The sequence below is a fragment of the Rhincodon typus genome, chromosome 5 (genome assembly GCF_021869965.1).
Source record: "Rhincodon typus isolate 14 chromosome 5, sRhiTyp1.1, whole genome shotgun sequence".
Lineage (NCBI taxonomy): Eukaryota > Metazoa > Chordata > Chondrichthyes > Orectolobiformes > Rhincodontidae > Rhincodon > Rhincodon typus.
Genome location: NC_063336.1, coordinates 94,322,303 through 94,344,158, shown reverse-complemented (window position 1 = coordinate 94,344,158; position 21,856 = coordinate 94,322,303). Strand labels below are relative to the sequence as shown.

The 21,856-nt window shown below is 40.4% G+C and overlaps 1 protein-coding gene across 2 annotated transcripts; it reads right to left on the bottom strand.

Annotated features, from left to right (window-relative positions):
• Window positions 1-1,249: 1,249 nt before the first annotated feature.
• gsta.1 (glutathione S-transferase, alpha tandem duplicate 1) lies at window positions 1,250-21,631 on the bottom strand. 2 transcript variants are annotated; one of them, XM_048596756.1, is made up of 7 exons: window positions 21,506-21,631; window positions 18,226-18,328; window positions 10,674-10,725; window positions 9,803-9,935; window positions 6,636-6,777; window positions 4,417-4,548; window positions 1,250-1,685 (listed from the first exon to the last, which is right to left on the bottom strand). In XM_048596756.1, the coding sequence occupies exons 2-7, from the start codon at window positions 18,307-18,309 to the stop codon at window positions 1,563-1,565; spliced, it is 666 nt and encodes a 221-aa protein (XP_048452713.1). In that variant the 5' UTR covers window positions 18,310-18,328; window positions 21,506-21,631; the 3' UTR covers window positions 1,250-1,562. The 2 variants fall into 2 exon arrangements, with proteins under 2 accessions (XP_048452713.1, XP_048452714.1); XM_048596757.1 differs by having other exon boundaries at window positions 21,531-21,615.
• Window positions 21,632-21,856: the final 225 nt, after the last annotated feature.

Here is a 21,856-nt window from a genome sequence, read left to right as displayed (position 1 = left end):
ACTAACCATACCTCCTATATTCACATCCAAATCATTTATATAAATGACAAAAAGCAGCGGACCCAGCAGTAATCCTTGTGGCACACCACTGGTCACAGGCCTCCAGTCTGAAAAGCAACCCTCCACTACCACCCTCTGTCTCCTACCATCAAGCCAATTTGTATCCAGTTGGCTAGCTCCCCCTGAATCCTAAATGGTTTTACCTTGCTAACTGGGATCAATCCCAGGTATCTTTTGTAAACCTCCTCTGGACCCCCTCAAAGGCCAGCATTTATTGCTCGTCCCTAGTTGCCCTTGAGAAGGTGGTGGTGAGCTGCTCACAATATTCCAAATGCAATCTGACCAGAGCCTTATACAGCCACAGCAATACATCTTTGCTCTTGCATTCTAGTCCTCTTGAAATGAATTTTAACATTGCATTTGCCTTCCTTGCTATACCTAGAATTGTGTGGAATAAGGGGAATGTTCTTTGTTCCAGGGCTACATACATCCCCTCCCTCATGAGCTCACCAGAGTAGCATAGACATGCAGGTCACAACTGTAGCTGCTAGCCACTCCATACAGGATTGCTCCTTGATGGAATGGCCTACCTGCTGTGGCCAATGGGTAAATCTTTAAAATATAAAATCTCAAGCCCATCCATCCCCATTCTGTACTCAAAGGTATAAGATTCTACCTGGGTTCTACTAATGGCACCTAACTCCACAATTATCTTTCTAAATACTTTCTGTTCAAATCCCTTTAAAGATTTCTGGTTTAACCACAGCACAAAGAACGCTCTGCTGCAATTTCCTCAGAATAGACTTACGGACTTGCCTCACCCTATCTTTACAATTTTTAGCTCTATAATTACAAGGATCTCTAATGTGCTAATGCGTTAATTTCTCTGAATTTAATACATGTCTGACGTGGCAGAGTGCAACAGCAGTGAAAGGACTACATTCCACTCTGGCTGACAGTCAAACTGAAAGGGTGGCAATTTGATCCTGGAATAAATGCAAACGCAGAAGGGGCTTGGGGACTACAAATAGTCTTTGTATCAAAACTTTCCAAGCTTTTTCTAAACAGTGGATTTGGCTTTACTAAGAGAAAATACTTACTTCTATTATACAACTAGAGATACTAACTTTTGTAATTTTCAGAAAAAGGGAGGTAGAGAATTAGCATAAAGTATCCAATAATATATAATAATATGCTTCAGTCAAAAAATAACACAGCATTGCTGAATAATAGAAATGACAAAACACCATTTTCAAACTTTGTATATAGGTTTTACTCCTGCCCTTACATAGCCGTTTATCAACATTTTAATCTGAAGTTCAGAAATACATTTCTTCAAAAGCATTTTTCTACATGATAAGCATAGAATTATTCAGAGAATCAAAAAATGCTTATCAGCTATGAATGCAGATTGATATTTAAAATATTAAAATTATGATGATTTGAACAATATTTAGTGCAATATGATTATGAAGTGCTTTGGAATCTTACGTTCACATTAAAGACACTTTATCTTTAAAATTGGAATTCAGCTTTGAGATATGCCGTTCATGGCATTCCTCTCAAAATCTGAGAACTTCTCTTGCAACCTGAACGTAATGGTCATCTGATGGTGGCTTTCTGGGACTGCCCGGTTGCAGGAACTTCTGAATTCTTGGGATATTGCTGATTTTCAACTTGAATTTCTGGAAGAAATCATTGGAAGACTCTTATTAGGCACATCTACTCTTTAGCGGCACAAGCTGATCAGCAAGGCACATTACTGGCATATCTCAAATAAAGATTTGAATTGAAGGTGTGTGTGTGTGTGTGTGTGTGTGTGTGTGTGTGTGTGTGTGTGTGTGTGTGTGTCTACGAGTACTTTCACAATACTGGTATACAAAAATGTGAAGAAGAAAACCAAGATTTCAACCCATTAAAACAAACAGGCAAGAGCTTTATTTAATTCTTCAAAAATCTTACACTAACAGGGAGGCAGGGAGAGAGAACCCGAGACAGAATACTGCTGAGTTTTCCAATTTTAAAAGAAAACTCCCATAATCTGACTTCAAAACTTGCAACTAATACGTTAGATTTATGCAACATAAAGGTTTGTGGTATTGAGGACACTATGCACTAAAATATGAAACAAACTGAATTTTAGTTGTTATCTCAATGTGATCATCTAAAAGGAAAAGATTTAACTGGATGGCCCCTCTTCAAAAGGCAAATAAATGGGAATGGTTGGGAATTCACTTTCACTTCTAGCTGATTCTGATAACATCTGTATAATATTATCATGCTTTAGCCAAACTTGTACCTTGTCAGTCTTTTGTGACTCTTCGATATCTTATTTTCAGGTTTATTGGCTGTGTTCTGATTTCATTGTTTTCCTGTCAGATTGTTTGACCTGCCTTCTAGTGGATTATCAATTGCACTGAAATTCATTTTTATAGATCAGAGCTCCAAAGTGCAGGTCAGACTATCAAACCTTCAAAATGGAGCTGAGAGCTCCAAAATGTATAAAGTGCTGAAAGACTACAAGTACCAAGGGAAAGTCTTTCCCATAAGCAGGTTAAATTCTCAGTACAGTTGTGACTAGGATGCGAGAGGTCACAGCTCCTCTTTGTTGACTCCCTCTCGGCCAACTGCAAGAAATATTGATTTTTTTTTCTCTATTTAGCATGGGGCTATTGTAAATCAATTCAACCTCATTAACTAGATCAAAAATGAAGGAGAACCGATTCCAAAGTTTTCTTGAGTAATAAAGAGCGTAGTTTTATTACTCAAAAAACTCATGACAACAAGCACACATACAGAGGCAGATAACGAGCTTACAAAGAATGGGGGAGCAGGGATTCTGCTACAGACAGTTAAAGCAGTCGCAGGTTAATTTTTGAGATGGAAGAATGAAACGACCCGAGTCCAATTGTTTAGCTGCTGCCTTGTTTCCTCCATAATGGCAAATCTACAGATGTCCTAGAGTCGTCAGTTGCTGTTGTTTTGAGTTGCTTTTCACCGACTATGTCTGATCTAGGGGGTGAAAGAGAAAACAGCGTCTTCCGGTTCTTGCTCACAAATCCATTTTTCCTTTGCTCACCTCTGCCACTCAGAAGCAGCAGTCGATAATGGTCTGTATTCCTGAGTCTGTATGGTTTGCCCAAGCTGCACGTTCCACAGAAAACCTCTCATCTCAAGGAGTAACTTCTGAAAAGCTGTGAATCAATCAAGAACCAAGATCCATGTCTTTTCATAATGATGTTAGTTTCAGCTCTGACTGACGCTGATGGGGTATTTGAGCTTGGCTCAAGCCAGGCAGATGATCACAGCAACCATTTTAGGTGGATATTTGTCCTTTTTAGAAACTTTTTTTTGGGCCACAGAAGTCACAGGTATTAAAGTCAAATGATGGAAGTTGAATATTGATAGTCAATGTTCATTACCATCAGAGTAGAACTACAGGCTAATTCTCCAAACGCGGTTTCAGTCTACTGAAGTGTCACCATGCATTTCCTTTGCTTTTACTGGCAAGTTCCACAAAGCTGTGAAACCCATGAACCCTAAATTAAGGTTCAAAACAAAAAAGTCAGTATTGCACTAATTGAGTGATTAACATACGTTAAGTGGGACACCAGCTGCCATGAGAGGTTTACTTGAACACAACCTAACACATTACAATGAAACATATAATTTGGTGGTTTGGAGCAGACCTCTCAACACGCTGTTAAATTTCTCAGTTCTAATCCTCCATCCATCCCGAACTTGCATGCTTCTGTAGTTTAAAAACTATTCCTTTGCATTTAAATAAGGCAGGAAGGTGAGCCCCCAGCCTCAAACCTCATTCTTACGTTAGGTCTACTAAATTGGATTCCTACCTAAAGAAAGGTAGGATAAGACTGTACTATTTTAAACAAAACTTTAATCTAGTTAGACAGCCCCTGGTATGGTACTGTAACAAAAACAAATCAAGAGTTAATAGAATTGGAATGGAAACTTATCAAAATCGAATCAAAATATCAGTATCTGGAGTGATGATGAACCCCTGTGGCGCTCACAGGTCGCTAAAGGCTCTACTGTGCCACTGGACAAAGGACATGACTCTAAACTCTTTTCCTCATTGTAAGTTCAGTGGGGCTTCCAGAGACAGCCTGAAGAATTCCAGAAGAATCGTGTTCACTCTTTCAGTTCCTGCATCAATAAAGCACTTAATAACATATGCAATCTCAAGACATCAAGACGCATCATTCAAATATTAATTCTATAGAGTAACCATATGAATCTGAATGTATTTTTGTTTACTCTGGAAGTCACAATATATTTCACAGTCCTTTCTGAATCTTAATTTTTTCTACATTTAGTGCATTCACAATCTTTCTGTCAAGTCCCCTTGTGTTCCTTTCGTGATGAAAACTTTCCAATCTAAGATGCAAAGCCTACCTGCAGATGTGGGAATTCTGACAGAATTTTGGGTGCGTTGTCTTCAATCATCAAGATCACCTCAAGAACGTTAAGATCAGCAACGGTGAGCTGGTTACCAACCAGATATCCATTTTGACTACTCTTCAGAACCTACAAGTTAAAAATAAATAAAGATTTTATGTTAAACATGCAAATAAAATCGGATGCTGAGAAGTTTATTTCTTCCTAAAATGACAGCCAAGGAAGTTGGTTTGTTAAATTTGTGGCTTATGGTTGCAGCATAGAATTTGGACACAGAAGCATCATCACTTTCACCATGATAGAATTTTGGGAACAACAAACCAGGCAGGACTTACCTGATACCCATTTCCAAGGAATGTGAATTGGGTGAACGCATCATTTACCGAATGCAGGTTTTTGATGTTGCAAAGGCAAACAGCCTCTGTTAATGTTCAAAACCAAATGCAGTTTTTTTCCATTATTTCTTTCTTCTCTTTCCAGTCGTACCGTTCTCTCCACCAATTCCAGATCCCCTGTTGGTGAAGCTGGGTGCCAACTTCCCTTTCTCAGTAATGTGAATGGCAACAGACTTGGAATGTTTGTTCCTGGCTTGCAGCATTTTGAACTGGTGTGCAGCTCAGATTTGGATAAGACACTCAGTGGCATTTAAGCCAGGAGATCCTGCCAGCAAGAGGCATTTCTGACACAGCAAGCACACCATCAATGAGAAAGGCGCCATGGAAATAAATTGTATAATTAATGATGTGCAAAATGCAGAAAACGTTACTACAGCTCACAGAGGGAAAACCAAAAAAGACACCTGGCCAAAATATGGGAGGATTCAGCCTGATGTCTCTGCCTGTTCCGAAATCACAAATAGAACTTACCTGATAACAACTATTTTGAGAGGGCTCAATATCCATTCACTTTTAAAAACAAGTTACAAAATCCACTTCTCAATTATCCTTGCAGACTTGATATGACCATCATACCAACAAAAACACTTTGTTTTGACAATGTGCATGCCTAAATCTCTGCATTCTGCCACTTCACTTCTACTACTGGATATCCATACATAACTCCTACTGTTAAACATTATTTAATTCTACTCAATTCTCCACTGCCAACTTCTCTCTCTTATCATTTATATAATTTCATCGTTATTCACTAAGGCTACTTCACCCCTCCACTCATTTGCCTATCAGTCCTCTAGATCTATTCCACCTCTCTCATCTTTGTTTTTTTTGGTAGTGATAGTATCTGATTTGTGCAAGACAGTCAGACTGATGAGATAATGTCACTGGTTAAACAATCTGAAGGCCTGCCTGATTATCTGAGCATATGAGTGTCAACCCACCACAGCATACGATGTAATTTAACTTCAGTTAAAATCTAGAATTGGAAGTTAGTTTCACGTTCATCATTACTGAGACAATCAATTGATGCAAAAACACATTTGGTTCGCTGACGTCCTCTAACAAAGGAAATCTGCCTCCGTACTTGGTCTGACCTACATGTGATTCATTACACACCCAGCGATGTGGTTGATTGCTCTTCACTAATGTTGGAAATTGCCTTGAGGTCCAATCAAGGGCATTTGGGGATTGCCAACAAATGCTGTGACTGCCTGCAGTACTCATCACATTAAAGAATTAAAAAAGGCTGCATTTGCAGCCACTGGCATGTGTGCTATGCACTGCTTTAGAGATCCTTCATAAATTTCAGGGGTCATGGGGTAGAGATTGGAACAGGGGGAGATCGGGACCCAGGAGAGAAGAAAATGTTTCCGGGGTGGGAGAAGAGAGCTGGCAGAGGGGTGTGCGGAAGGGAAAGAGAGGGGGAGAGGGCCTCACAACTCCTGGGGCCTCTTTGTAGCCACTCCCATCCCCCTGCCTTCTAGGCCCTTTACCCTTCCCACACCAGGAGATTCCCCATCAGCTGTCCCCTTTTCCCTTCCTCACTCTTGAGATTCCCCATCCCCTTTCCTCTCTCCCCAATGCCAAACCCCCGTTCAAAATTATGTGCACTTTCCTGTACGTGTGCATACTTGTGTTTGACCGTGACGTCACGTGTAAAGTCTATGTGATGATATATTGTGATTGGAACTGTGCACATGCACATTTCCGAATGAGTGCACATGTGTAGTTGCCCACAGTTGCAAACATTGCCAAACAAAAAGGTGAAATGAGATTAATTTAATCTTGTTTAACATTTTAGCTAGTCTAACACTGACTTACCTTTTCAAATGCTGGGAAGTATCTATTTTTGGCCTTATTATTTATCAGTGTGAGGTCACTGTCCTTTTGTTCTGAAGGAAGAAATGGATGATGCATCACCAGTATCATCAGATCTCTGGCTCCCTCTGCATACATGTCAATTCTGTGATCAAAAAGAGAAACAAACAAATACAATTAGCTTCCATGTGACCATAATAACTGAACTTCTTTAACCATGTCTGCTTTTATTCGCCATTAAACAAGATAGTTTATTACACAGCATGCGCTCCAGTGTTGATTTGTTTACATCAGTCTAACTCTTCCAAACTTGCTTCAATGCGCCCTAACTACAATATGGACGATCTTCAAAGACACACACATCACACTGTCATAATCAACACTTTTTCAACAGAAAAAGCCCAACTATTTCATACTCTCATTGACAATATTCCTGAATAACCCTTAAGATTTCTTGTTGATAATGGTGGTTGAGAGAGTCAGGCCAACATTAGGCACCAACTTTTACTGAATCATAGATTCCCTACAGTGTGGAAACAGGCCTCTTGACTCATCAAGTCCACATCGCTCCTCTGAACGGCATCCCACCCAGACCCATCCCTCCTACCCTATCCCTGTAACCCTGCATTCCCATGGCTAATCCATCTAACCTGCACATCTTTGGACTGTGGGAGGAAACTGAAGCCCCAGGAGGAAGCCCATGCAGACATTTGCCAAAGACTGGATCTGCAATGCTGGGCATCTCAAGCCAAAGTCAAGATAGATTATCCAATTGGCACTTCTGGATGAAGGTGGAAAATTATTCAGTTTTCTCTTTAGCAAACTCCCCCACAGACAATCACCCAAGGATGATCCATTCATTTGGAAAAATAGAAACATCACAGAATTGTAGGAAAAGGAAGCTTCTGACAAGGGCAAAAGTATCAAAGGATAGAGATGAACACACTATTAAAAAAACAAAGGAATTTAAAATATCCACAAACCTCTGGGATTTATTTTTAGGTGTATAGAACTCAATAGCAGCAAAATTATCCTAAACTTATAAAGGATATAAACTTATATCTGGTCAGACTGTAATTAGAGCACTATGCACATTCCAAGTATCATCCCAGAACAAAGAGATTACAACTAATGGACATGATAGGGTATCCCTCCAGTCTCCTCCCAACCCCAGTTTAATGTGGACATGCCAGGAGTAGCACCCAAAATGTGAGGTGCCACTCTGGTGAATTTGCAATGCAGGAATGTCTGAAAATTAAACAGCAAAGGCAGCATTCAGTGGAGAAAAATTATTCTACCAACAATAGATGAGATCAATACACATCTTGTGAATGATGGGGGATAATCAAACAACTAACAGGAGGAAAAGGCTCCAAAAACATCCTTAGTTAGTGCTAAAGAGAAGGCTGAATAATTTGCCACCTTCATCCAGAAGTGCCAATTAGATAATCTATCTTGACTTTGGCTTGAGGTGTCCAGCATTGCAGAATCCAGTCTTCGGCCAATTTGATACTCTTCATGAGATATCCAGAAATTGTTGAAGACACTGGGTACAGTGAAAGCTACAGGCTCTGACAACATCCCAAATGTAGTTTCAAAGGTTTGCACTCCCCTAGCTAAGCTGTTGTGGTACAGCTACAACATTGACATCTGTGTTGTGTTACTCTATGATTAAATCATTTAGGCCCACTTCCCAACAGGCCATACCTAACAGCAGTAACGTGGTGATTGTGGGCAGGAGTGAGTGATAGTGGCAGGAACATTGGGAAGGCCAGGTAATATGAAACTCAGTGATATCAGTCACACCGTTTTACCTATGACTTTCCTCTTTTGCAGCCCCCAAGTGTCTCAAATCACTGAATACTTATTAATGCAGTCACTGTATGAAAAGTCAGTGAAATAAATAATCAGTTTTTGAGCTGCAGACAGAAAATACCCCTTTCCTTTGTGACAAAATAAACTTGCCAAAGCAAATTGGAAAGAATGAAGCAGCAGCAGTCTTATGACCAGTTTTTCTTCATGACGCTCTTATAGACAAGTGTAAATTTAGTCATCATGAAATGTTGCCAAGGAAGTAATTGGCAGTACTTTTCAAAGCTGAATACCATCTCAATTTGCTGCAAAACATACTTAGGGTTGGAAAAACAGAGAGCATTAGATGAATATTATGCAGAAATCAAATATTGATTTTTGTGTTGCAATAATGGTTTGTTATTTTATAATTAGATACAAAACTACAAGGAAAGATTTAGTGAATTGGCACTTTTGCTAATTTTAATACTGAAGAGACCCACTTTTGTGCTCAAAACCCTGCTATTCTGTCTGGTGCAAACAAAATTTTAAGATGTACAGACAAATCAATAGAGCACATGTCTGATGGTGTCATGCAGTCACACACAATGCTCTGGTTAAGCTGCACCTTGTTTAGATCTGATCATTGAGGCATGAGAAATCTATAAGTTCCAGAAGCAAAGAACATAAACAATCCTGCGTCAAGTATCAGAAGAAAGATTGCAGAAGTGTGAAATCTGCAGCCTTGGAAAGAGGAGAATATGTGGAAATGTTGGAAAGAAAAAGATACGAAGCATGGTTGAAAACATTATCTTAGATCACAATTTCAACTAAAGCATAACTGTGGGACAAGGTGATCAGGGTTAAAAAACAGGTACCAAATAAGCAAACTTTGGATTAATGTCACTTTGCACTTTACAAATATTGGCCAATAATCATCTAGGTAGGAGGCCAGAGTCACAAATGTTAGAGTCATTCGTGAGACATTGGGTTTCAAAACAAGGCCAGGCTAAATGGGTCAAATGACCTGCCACATTATTCCTCACCATTTGTGCCGATCTGTTATACAGGTACTATGTTAACTGTTTCTTTTTAGCATTGCTCAATCGTATTTTGCCTCAAAGATTGGTAGATTATTTCCAGCTTGCGCATTCAATTCCTTCAATTGTAACACCCCATCTGAACAGCTTTCATCATAACATTAATCTTAAAGCCAGCACCTCCAATAATGCAGCACTCTCTCAGCATTGCACTGGTAATTGGCTTAGACTAAAAATGCAAATCCTTGAGCGCTCAAACAAGATTAATGGCGTAGTTTTGTTTTCACTTTTAACAACATGAATTTTTCAAATGAGAAGACTTGTACAAACGTGACTTACAGTGCTCTTTCTTGGATATCTTTTCCATAAAGATTGTGTTTTGCTGCAATGTAGTTCAGAATAGCATTGGTCTGGACCAATTTCATTCCATCAATTTCGACCATAGGTACCTGCTCATACAGGAGAGCTCCATCTGTCAAGAAGAACAAAACGAAATATAGTCTTAGGACTGATCAAAAAAATTACAAATATTCAAAAATAATGCATTGTAGTCAGAAAATAATTGCAATTAAAAAGGTACTCAAATCGGAAATAAAGTACAGATAAAATAAAGCAAATTTCAAATCTGAAATGTGTAAAAACCGTCCTGAAATAGAAGTGTTTTCATCTGATCCTAAAGACAGAAGCTGAAGCATCACTCAAAATTGGCCCATCCTTGTAGAAACTAAAATTTCCTGAACCAACCCAACAGATCATGTGAACAATGACTATATTCCCCACTTCATCTCCGCTTGTGTGTTGTTTTCTTTATTTGTTTCCTTGACTGTCTGACTGTGTATAAAGGGGACTTTGTAACGGGTTTAGAATTTTAATTCATAGAGTTTATTTAATTTAGTGGAATTGTTTACCTGAACCTAGAATCTAATAACCTGTAATCAAGAGTGATTCTTGTTAATTACAAAAACCAGGTCCATACCTTCTACTGACCTGGGCCTGAATATCAGGTAGCTTGAGGATTTTTACATACTTCTTTTAAAAGTTTTTAACTTATTAGATGATTCTGGGAAAAGCAGGACTTGATTTCCAGCAGGCTAACTCAGTGAGTGGTGACAAATCCCACTCCTAAACTGGCATGCTTTGAACTCATTTTATGCCCAAACAGACAATATCCCAATTTCTACCCCACTGACTTTTAATAGATACTACATACCTTTCAGTAGCTTTTCATACTGTTCCCTGGTCTCAAGGTATTCTTCCTCAAACTGAAATAAATAATTCGTACAAGATACTTGGTAAAATATTTTAAACATGCAGATTTTTTTGTTGCAACTCTGGAAAAGAAATACTGAACAATCTGTATGGATGTATATTGAGCAGGGTGAGTTTTATATCCAAACACTAAAAACTGACAGCTTTCACTGTCAAACTTTTGTTGAAGGTTAGTCTGAAATACTGAAACTGCATAACATTCAGTCTAATTATGAGATTCTTTTATTATTAACCAATTCATTGTGGCGTCATCCAATGTTCAGCACAACTGATTTTCCTTCCTGTTGACTTACATGGAATGGAAGACCAGCACAGATTTATAATAGGCAGTCATCCAATTAGGTATTTGACTATTTCAAATTTAGTGCCAAAGTTGGAACAAACCTCGTATCCCAGCTACAAATAATATGCCACATTCTCTCAAAAGCTTCCTGACTTTCGCATGATGTGTCACAAATAGCTGACATGAACTTCCATATCCTCCCTAGACCTAGACCTACTGTTTTCTTCAAATGAGTGGAGTGAAAGGTTAGCATGCTGCAAGAATTATTAATTGCTCTATCACTGATTTATTTCACATTGGAACTCCACATGGATTGCCCATCTTGAGCATCCATCCTCTTTCATAAATGGAAAAGCATCAGGCAATTAGACTTTACTACTGGAAAGAAATCGGCACACAAGTTAAACCAAATGTGATAAGCAAAGCTCCTCATGCCTGCAAGTGATCTCTCAGCTCAATAAAAAGAAAGCTCTCTGGAATCTGAAAGTCCAATTTCAGAGTTGCCCTCATTTATATTATTTTCTTGTAACTGCACAACTGAACACCTACAGGGGTCAATATTAACTGCCTGAACCTGGCATAACTGGAGTAATATGGCCTGAAATGGCATTGGGTAAAGTGACATCTTTTCTATCTATAGTAGTAAGCATTGCCAACTAGGAAAGGTTCAAACAACTGGAACATGTGTTGAGTTTGGGCAGGAGACCACTTGTGATGTAAAAATTGGGATCCCACAACATACATTTGAGATGTAAACTGACCAATTGCACTGACTATGGCTGATGGTCCAAACATAGATGGATACATTAAGCTGCCTAAACAAAGGTTGTTAAAGGGATAACTGGAAACAACTGAAGAAACTTTTAACTCCACAAGGAGGTGGGCAGAACAGGCAGGAACAACAAAATGCCCCGCAATGGCTCAAAAAGAATCTCACCGTTACAGGTCTCACCTCCTGGATCGTTTCCACCATTCTATCTGCAGAGTTGGATAATATGCTGCCTCTGGCAACCTGCAATCTGGAGAGCCAATGCACTTCTTGGGAACAAAGCCCTGACCTCAAAGTGATCGCTATTGTGTGTGTATTCTATTTGACAGCCACTTGTCATTCATCTAAAATTAAACTTGACCCCACTGTCCTTTGACTGGTTACTGTAACACACAATGTAAATTAGACAAGCAAATTGAGGGCCTTCAGATTATTGTGAAAGATACAAACTTGGCCAGACTTTTATAAAGAAGCCTTGTATTGTAAGTTGATAATTGCAATCTTAATTATTTCATTCAGAAGAGTCAAACACACATTTCCACATGGACAGATGGTTCTTATGTTAGGTCTAAAACAAGTATGGAGCATCACATTGAGTCTTGGGCCTTGATTTCAGGACTTCTGATAGGTTAGCTGTTTACAGATTGTGACCTGGAAATTCAATCTTGCCTGAATCATGCCACTCTCAATGAGGCTGGCAGCAGAGGGTGTAAAGGGTTCACCAGCTTCATTTGCTTATTACTGGCAAGGCATGGGCAGTGAGGTCCCCACAGGCAGTGCATTCAACTCATTCCTGTGGGTGGAAGGCAATGGCAAATCACCCACTGAAAACAGGTCAGGATGCAGCATCAGCAGACAATGAGTCTTTAGGTACAGCATACAGGACTGAACGACGGATAGATACTTTTCAGACTGGAGGTGTGCACAGTGACGGTCACAGGATCATTTTAGTGCTTTCTGCTTTTCAATATTCATTGCCAAATGGGGTTTGGCTATTTACAGCATAATTTTAAAGCCTGCAGCTGAAGGAGAACTCAAAAATATAGTCAAGCATGACCAAAACAGGTTTCAAGACGACTTAACAGATGACTAAAATGCAGGCCGGTTAAGTGAATTCTCATGCAGACAAGTATGAAGTGATATATTTTAATCGAAGGCACAAGGAGAGGCAAGGTAAATCATGCACTATAATTTTAAAGATGATGCCAGAATGTGTGTACACAAATCTCTAAAGAAGCAGTACAAGGTTGGGAAGGCTGTTAAAAGGATATAAGGGATCCTTGGCTTTATGAATGGAAGCATGGACAGCAAAAGCAAGGGTATTACGTTAAATCTTTATGAAACATGTGTCAGGCGTCAGCAGGAGAACTGTGCTTTGTTATAGGCACCACACTTTATACAGAACATCAAGGCATTTGAGCAGGTACAGAAGAGATTTATTAGAATTGTACCCTGGTTGAGGTTTTATCCTTCTCCTCTTGACCTATTCAATTTTCCTAAAGGGTTGTGGCCATTTCGGAGACATGGATAGAGCAGGGACAGGAATGGTTGTGGCAGGTTCCGGGGTTTAGATGTTTCAGTAAGATCAGGGAAGGTGGTAAAAGAGGGGGAGGTGTGGCATTGTTGGTCAAGGACAGTATTACGGTGGCAGAAAGGACGTTTGATGACAACTCGTCTACTGAGGTAGTATGGGCTGAGGTTAGAACCAGGAAAGGAGAGGTCACCCTGTTGGGAGTTTTCTATAGGCCTCCGAAAAGTTCCAGAGATGTAGAGGAAAAGATTGCAAAGATGATTCTGGATAGGAGCGAAAGTAACAGGGTAGTTGTTATGGGGGACTTTAACTTTCCAAATATTGACTGGAAATGCTATAGTTCGAGTACTTCAGATGGGTCAGTTTTTGTCCAATGTGTGCAGGAGGGTTTCCTGACACAGTATGTAGATAGGCCAACAAGAGGCGAGGCCACATTGGATTTGGTACTGGGTAATGAACCAGGCCAGGTGTTAGATTTGGAGGTAGGTGAGCACTTTGGTGATAGTGACCACAATTCGGTTACATTTACTTTAGCGATGGAAAGGGATCGGTATATAAAGCAGGGCAAGAGTTATAGCTGGGGGAAAGGCAATTATGAGGCGATGAGGCAAGATTTAGGATGCATAGGATAGAGAAGGAAACTGCAGGGGCTGGGCACAATTGAAATGTGGAGCTTGTTCAAGGAACAGCTACTGCGTGTCCTTGAGAAGTATGTACCTGTCAGGCAGGGAGGAAGTGGTCGAGCGAGGGAACCGTGGTTTGCTAAAGAAGTTGAATCTCTTGTCAAGAGGAAGAAGGAGGCTTATGTAGAGATGAGGCGTGAAGGCTCAGTGAGGGCGCTTGAGAGTTACAAGTTAGCCAGGAAGGACCTAAAGAGAGAGCGAAGAAGAGCCAGGAGGGGACATGAGAAGTCTTTAGCAGGTAGGATCAAGGAAAATCCTAAAGCTTTCTATAGGTATGTCAGGAATAAAAGAACGACTAGAGCAAGATTGGGGCCGGTCAAGGACAGTAGTGGGAAGTTGTGCGTGGAGTCCGAAGAGATAGGAGAGGTGCTAAATGAATACTTTTCGTCAGTATTCACACAGGAAAAAGACAATGTAGTCGAGGAGAATACTGAGATACAGTCTATTAGACTAGACGGGATTGAGGTTCATAAGGAGGAGGTGTTAGCAATTCTGGAAGGTGTGAAAATAGATAAGTCCCCTGGGCCGGATGGGATTTATCCTAGGATTCTCTGGGAAGCTAGAGAGGAGATTGCAGAGCCTTTGGCTTTGATCTTTATGTCGTCATTGTCTTCAGGAATAGTGCCAGAAGACTGGAGACTAGCAAATGTTGTCCCCTTGTTCAAGAAGGGGAGTAGAGACAACCCTGGTAATTATAGACCAGTGAGCCTTACTTCGGTTGTGGGTAAAGTGTTGGAAAGGATTATAAGAGATAGGATTTATAATCATCTAGAAAGGAATAATTTGATTAGGGATAGTCAACACGGTTTTGTGAAGGGTAGGTCGTGCCTCACAAACCTTATTGAGTTCTTCGAGAAGGTGACCAAACAGGTGGATGAGGGTAAAGCGGTTGATGTGGTGTATTTGGATTTCAGTAAAGCGTTTGATAAGGTTCCCCATGGTAGGCTATTGCAGAAAATACGGAGGCATGGGATTAAGGGTGATTTAGCGGTTTGGATCAGAAATTGGCTAGCTGTAAGAAGACAGAGGGTGGTGGTTGATGTGAAATGTTCATCCTGGAGTTCAGTTACTAGTGGTGTACCTCAAGGATATGTTTTGGGGCCACTGCTGTTTGTCATTTTTATAAATGACCTGGATGAGGGCGTAGAAGGATGGGTTAGTAAATTTGCGGATGACACCAAAGTCGGTGGAGTTGTTGATAGTGCGGAAGGATGTTGCAGGTTACAGAGGGACATAGATAAGCTACAGAGCTGGGCTGAGAGGTGGCAAATGGAGTTTAGTGCGGAAAAGTGTGAGGTGATTCACTTTGGAAGCAGTAACAGGAATACAGAGTACTGGGCGAATGGTAAGATTCTTGGTAGTGTGGATGAGCAGAAAGATCTCGGTGTCCATGTGCATAGATCACTGAAAGTTGCCACCCAGGTTGATAGCGTTGTTAAGAAGGCGTACAGTATGTTAGGTTTTATTGGTAGAGGGATTGAGTTTCGGAGCCATGAGGTCATGTTGCAGCTGTACAAAACTCTGGTGCGGCCGCACTTGGAGTATTGCGTACAGTTCTGGTCACCGCATTATAGGAAGGATGTGGAAGCATTGGAAAGGGTGCAGAGGAGATTTACCAGGATGTTGCCTGGTATGGAGGGAAGGTCTTATGAGGAAAGGCTGAGGGTTTTGAGGCTGTTTTCGTTAGAGAGAAGAAGGTTAAGAGGTGACTTGATAGAGACATACAAGATGATCAGAGGATTAGATAGGGTGGACAGTGGGAGCCTTTTTCCTCGGATGGTGATGGCTAGCACGAGGGGACATAGCTTTAAATTGAGGGGTGATAGATATAGGACAGATGTCAGAGGTAGGTTCTTTACTCAGAGAGTAGTAAGGGCGTGGAATGCCCTGCCTGCAAAAATAGTAGACTCGCCCACTTTAAGGGCATTTAAATGGTCATTGGATAAACATATGGATGATAATGGAATAGTTTAGGTTAGATGGGCTTCAGATTGGTTTCACAGGTCGGCGCAACATCGAGGGCCGAAGGGCCTGTACTGCGCTGTAATGTTCTATGTTCTATGTTCTATGTTCACAAATGGTGACCACCACCTCAGAAGAGGTGCATGCTGAGTCATGGCCCGAGGACTCCTGACCCACAAAAAGGCTATTCTTGTACATTCACTATACTCTCAGGTTACTACAAAAAGAAAATCTTGCTTGAAAGCAGCTAATAGTTAACTATTTAAGGTAACTAGTTAATTACTTAAATGTGTAATACAATATGTTTGCTACAAAATACATTGAAAGAATATACTGCAGAAACTTAAGAAAAGGGGGATAACACAACACATCCTAGTCTATATATACCACTAAAATAATAGAGCTTGGGCTTGATCCTTTAATGACCCAATGTATACACAACAGGGTTTGGTGTAATTATTCGCAGCTAAATGCAACCTGCCAGCACAGGCAGGCCAAGGGCAGAGCGAACTGCGTGATTGCTTAAGGTGACTCTTTTGAACTGTAACTAAGTTCTGATAGGGACACCGAAACAAGGCAGAATAGACTGACAAATGACACCCTTTGTTTTAACACCTTTGTGTTGAAGGTCCAATTCTTCAAGTCAATACCCCCTAGGTGTGTGCTGTGATCTATGCCAGCCTTTTCATACTATTAACTTATGAACAATTCTGGCCATAGTTAATATGAGTAAGAGTGCATTCAGTGATTTCATCAAATATTTACTTACTATCATTGATTTAGTTCAAAGTGCAAAATGAAGGGCATTCAGAATCTTGTGCAATCTCAATGTGGATGTGAATCATATGGACTCTAAACTTGAGCAGGTTTAAGGTCTGTGGTGTCAAATGATTGTGAACTGCCTTTATTCTGTACTTAGAACTGAACATAGTAAAGACGGGCTGTATTTCTCTGGAGTGTCATGATCAAGAATTCTTCTAAAAAGAAAATTTGAATTAATCTATTGTTTCTACAACATGGGTGTAATTAGATACCAAATAGTTGGAAGAATTATAGCTGATCATTCTCGTTGCTATGTTAGAAACATGGAGACCAATTCTAATGTCAGCTTGTGCTGCTGTATCTGAAAACAGATAACTCAGCACAAAATCTCAACATGTGGCTTCGTCCACACACCAGACATCATATTTAACTCTTAAGTTAAACTCTTAAATCAGTCTTAATCTTTACTCTCTTCACTTTATTTTCATGTGGGTGACAAGTACAAACACCTAGTGCAATTCACAAAGTCAATGGAAAGACATTTCAAAACATTATCCAGCCAATGAAGTTGTAATGTTGGAAAAGCAGCAGCTAATTTGCAACTAGCAATCTCCCACAATGTGAAGAGGTGTGTGCAGAATTGTGACCCAAAGCATTCCTGACCAACACAACTGCCACGCAAAAACAGTACATGGTCAGGAAGGCTCTGAAATTTGAAATAAGTTTTGAGACAATTTCAATATTTTGTGATTTCCTACCCTCTATTACCAGTTAAAAACCCAGACCCTCCTGTATGACAGACATACTGAAGAATTGATAATTACTGTAAATGTACTTACTCTCTTGATCCATAGTGAGTGACTGGAAACAACACAGTGTCATACATTAGCATTCAAACTTGTAACTCCTTAAATGTCAGCTGTAATCAACTGAAAACAGCATTCAAGAGTAAATGTTTAGGAGCACTCTTGCGCTGCAGTGGTAGTGTCCCTATCCCTGAACCAAGAGACCAAAGTTTAAGTCCCACCTGCTCCAGAGATGTGAAAAGGTTGATTAGAAAAAATAGGTTAAATTTAAAAAAAAACCTTCAAACTGGGGTGCCTGCGTCATAGATTGTGGAGGATGGGATGATGAAGGAGGAGGTAGTTTTGGTCTTTGATAGCACATTACAGCCATATACACTGATTAAAAATGCTTTGTCCAATGATAACATTATTTTGAAGATAACACTTTTGCAACAGAACCACATGAAGATCCCAATACCTGCAAATGGTGCAACAGAGAGAAACACTTTAAAACCTCTGTCATTGAGCTGTAATTTGGAGTTACACTCATTATAGTGTACCTAGTCCCATAATCATTCATAGCTTCTTAGTTTTTGATGCTCATGAATGAGTAATTTTATACACACTTTGAGTCTGATAACATGACCATGTATATTCTTAGGTTGAGCAATTAACTTCGATACAATGCATAATACAGTTAGTTCTTTTTATACACAACCTCAACACCAGCAGCTGCCAAAAGCCAGCGAATAGACTCCATTTTTCCTCTTCCATTAAAATAATGGAGCTTGGGCTTGGACATTCTGTGCTGTTATACTTTCCTATAAAGAAGGGAAAAAGATGTAACATGAAATCAGCTCTGTGACCCATTCCTTCTGTGCCAGCTTCCTCAACACAATAATGGGGCATAGATCTGCAGCTGACAACAACCCTGAAGAACTAATTTTGGATCCAAGTCTGGGTTATGGATGCCAGTAGTTATTTGACTGTTGGGGGCTGGGACTACAGCTATATCCAGCATTGATACACAGCACTCTGCATAGTCCACACTAGATCACATCAGCAGAAAGGGTGCATCTTTTATTGGCGTGAGAATGGGAATTGGCATGAAAGTGGGAAGACAAATGCAAATTAGTTAATTCTTTCAATTACAATTAAAGACATTGTCACTAAATATAACTTATTTTTATTACGTTTTGGTTTTACATTTATTTCTAAAGGAAAAATAATAAAAGCTTGTCAAAGTGTACATAGGGCTATTTTACATTTAGCATTCTGTACTTCCACTCTCTGATTTCAAGAGACAAGTGGCCTTTTTGCTACTGAGAAGAGCTTGTAGAAAGCTGGGCTTGTTTCAAACAGCAGCTCTATGGCGAAGCTGGTTTAAACAACCACATTTACATATTTTTATCTTTCATAACAGGTTTCAAATTACAAAATGATTACAGTTACAGAAGGAGCCGTTTGGCTCTCCACCCATGTTTTTGCAGTTCATTGCAACAGCAACTCTGATAGTTCAACACCCATCCCAGCTATTTGTGATCAAGCTGTCATCAAAGATGTACTGATCTCTACATTGCAGAGGCTGAGTGCCACCTCTCGGACACTGCCTCTCACGTCCCCCAGACCATAACCTTACCATCGAACATCGGGATATCGTGTCACTAATTCCATCTTATCTAGGGATCGTCCCCCCAACAGCCTCCAAGTTCACAGACCACAACCCTGCACAGCCCCCTTTTACCTTCTTCCCAAAATCCACAAACAGGACTACCCAGGCAGACATATTGTTTCTGCTCCATGGAACTTATCTTTTCCTATCTTGGCTCAATATTTTCTCCCCTTGTCCAGTCCCTACCCAGTTGCATCCGCGATTCTTCTGATGCTTTATGTCAGTTTCAGCATTTCCAGTTCATGAGCTCTAGCTGCCTCCTCTTTACCATGATTATGCAATCCCTGACCATATTTTTCGTCAACGGAGGATTACAGAACCCTTAGCCACGAGTAGCCCATCTCCCAGACTTCTGTCCTCACCCCTTTTCTTTCATCCCACAACACCGATTGGGTCTGCCTAGTTCCCACTACCACCCCACCAGACTCCAAAGGATTATAGGCTGCCAGTTCTGCCACCTCCAGCAGGATGACACCACTCCCATTCCCCTCCCCTCCCTTGTCAGCCTTCTGCAGGGACAGTTCCCTCTGGGACACCTTGGTTCACTCCTCCTCTACTCCCAACACCTCCCCACACCGTCACAGCATATTCCCATGCATTTGCAGAAGGTGTAACAGCTGATCATTTACCTCCTTACTCCTCACTATCCAAGGCCCCAGAATCATTTTCCAGGTAAAACAACAAACTACCCTTACTTCACTCAATCTAGTCGACTGCATTTACGATGTCGTCTCCTTTACCTTGGGAAGGTGAAGCACAGATTGAGTGACCACTTTGTGGAACACCTATGTTCTTTCTGTAAAATTGACCCTGTGCTTCTGGTTGCCTGCTACTTCAACACACCACTGTGTTCCTTTGCCAACACCTCTGTCTCAGGCTTACTGCAGTGCTCCAGCAAAGCTTAGCACAAGCTGGAAGAACAGCACCTCATCTTCCTCTTGAGGTCCGTGCAGCCTTCTGAATTCAATATCAAGTTCAATAACTTTAAACCTAAACATCTTCTTCAATGAACTTTACCCATCCCCATACCCCAGGTTGCTTTCAACACAGCCAATTTTCTTATGGCCTCCCGTTATCAGCTTTCTCTCCACTCCTCCCTCACCCCCAAGCTGGCTTACCATTATCTATCACTTCATTTGCCCAACTGTCATTCTCCATCTCTGGGCTCCATCTCCAACTGTCCATTAACTTCTTTCCACCCACCCAGAGCCCCCATCTTCAGTATTTTTATATATATCACCTTTTCTGTGCTATTATCAGTTCTGAAGGAGGGTCACTGGACTTGAAACACTAACTCTGCTTTCTCTCAACAGATGCTGCTTGATCTGTTGAGTTTGTCCTGAATTTCTGTTTTTGTTCCAGCCATTTCCTTGTTGCACTACAAATTGTTTCTCAGGCATCTGCCCATATGACCAGCTTTTCTGTGCCCTACTGATGTCCATATTTTTCACATTGTTGATTTTAATTCTCAATTTTGTCATTTGGAAATTTTGAAATTTCACCTAATACATCCAAGCCCATCTTACTAATACAAATCAGCAAAAACTCTGATCCTAGTACCGACTCCAGGGAACCCCAAGTTCCTTCTTCCTACCAAAAAAAAAATCAAGTGTTGGCCATTATTCTCTGTCTTTTGTCATTCAGCCAATGTTTTAAATTTCTTTTCCTAAGAATTTGTACTCAAGTATGTGCACTTCGGTACCTAAGATGGTGCCATAAGTGGTGACTTGTAAACTTTTCACTGTACTCATGTCAAGTACATGTGACAATGAGGCTAATTCAATTCTTTGATTTGCAAGGACTTGGACTCTTGGAACTCCATTTTCCACACCTTGGAGCAGTGGGATCCCAGAATATGCAGGTGAATGACAAAACTGGAATATAATATTAATATATTTTACCTACGACGAGTCACCAGTTAAAAAATGACGGATTATAGAATCAATGCAGGGGCTTTGAATAGTCACAAAAAGTAAAAAAAAAACTTAAAATACGGCTGGCGTTGCTAAAAACCGGAACAACACGAACGTATTGAGCAGGTGAATAAACGATATTTCCATCATGTTTTTATTTCAAGAAACATACTGACTGTAACACTTCAGCGGTCCCTGCCAACCCAGAGAAGTTGTCTCTCAACATTTTCTCTGAACTAACGAAAGCAAAATTAAAAGAGGATTTAATTCAGAAAATTAACCCAGAAAGTCAGGAGCAGTGAAATTTCAGATATTACGTCTCTCTGTAAGTAGCCAAAGAAAAAAAACGTACATTTTACAAAGACAAAACCAAAGTCTAAGCTTGCATTATAACGGAAAATTCTATACATTACCTAACTTCCGACAAACCTCACTCACCACCTACAACGCTGGGTATTTGTAGCGATCTGGGCAACAAGTGTTGCAAAGTGCAATAGCAGAAGGAGGAGTCGACTTGACCAATAGAAGCGCAACTGATCTGCATATTTGCAAAGGCCGATGGGAAACAAGTACTTCACCCTGACTAAAAAGAGGAGAAGATTTCAGAGATTTATATAGCAAATTGCATCCTTAGTACTGTGGGTGTGAGGGCGATCTGGCTGCGACATCTGTCACCCCATTGATCGCTAGGGTTGATTCGGCTGATCTGGCTGGCTAGGCGGGTGTCCCCCTTCCCTCACAGCTCCATGTGCGTCCCTCCCGAA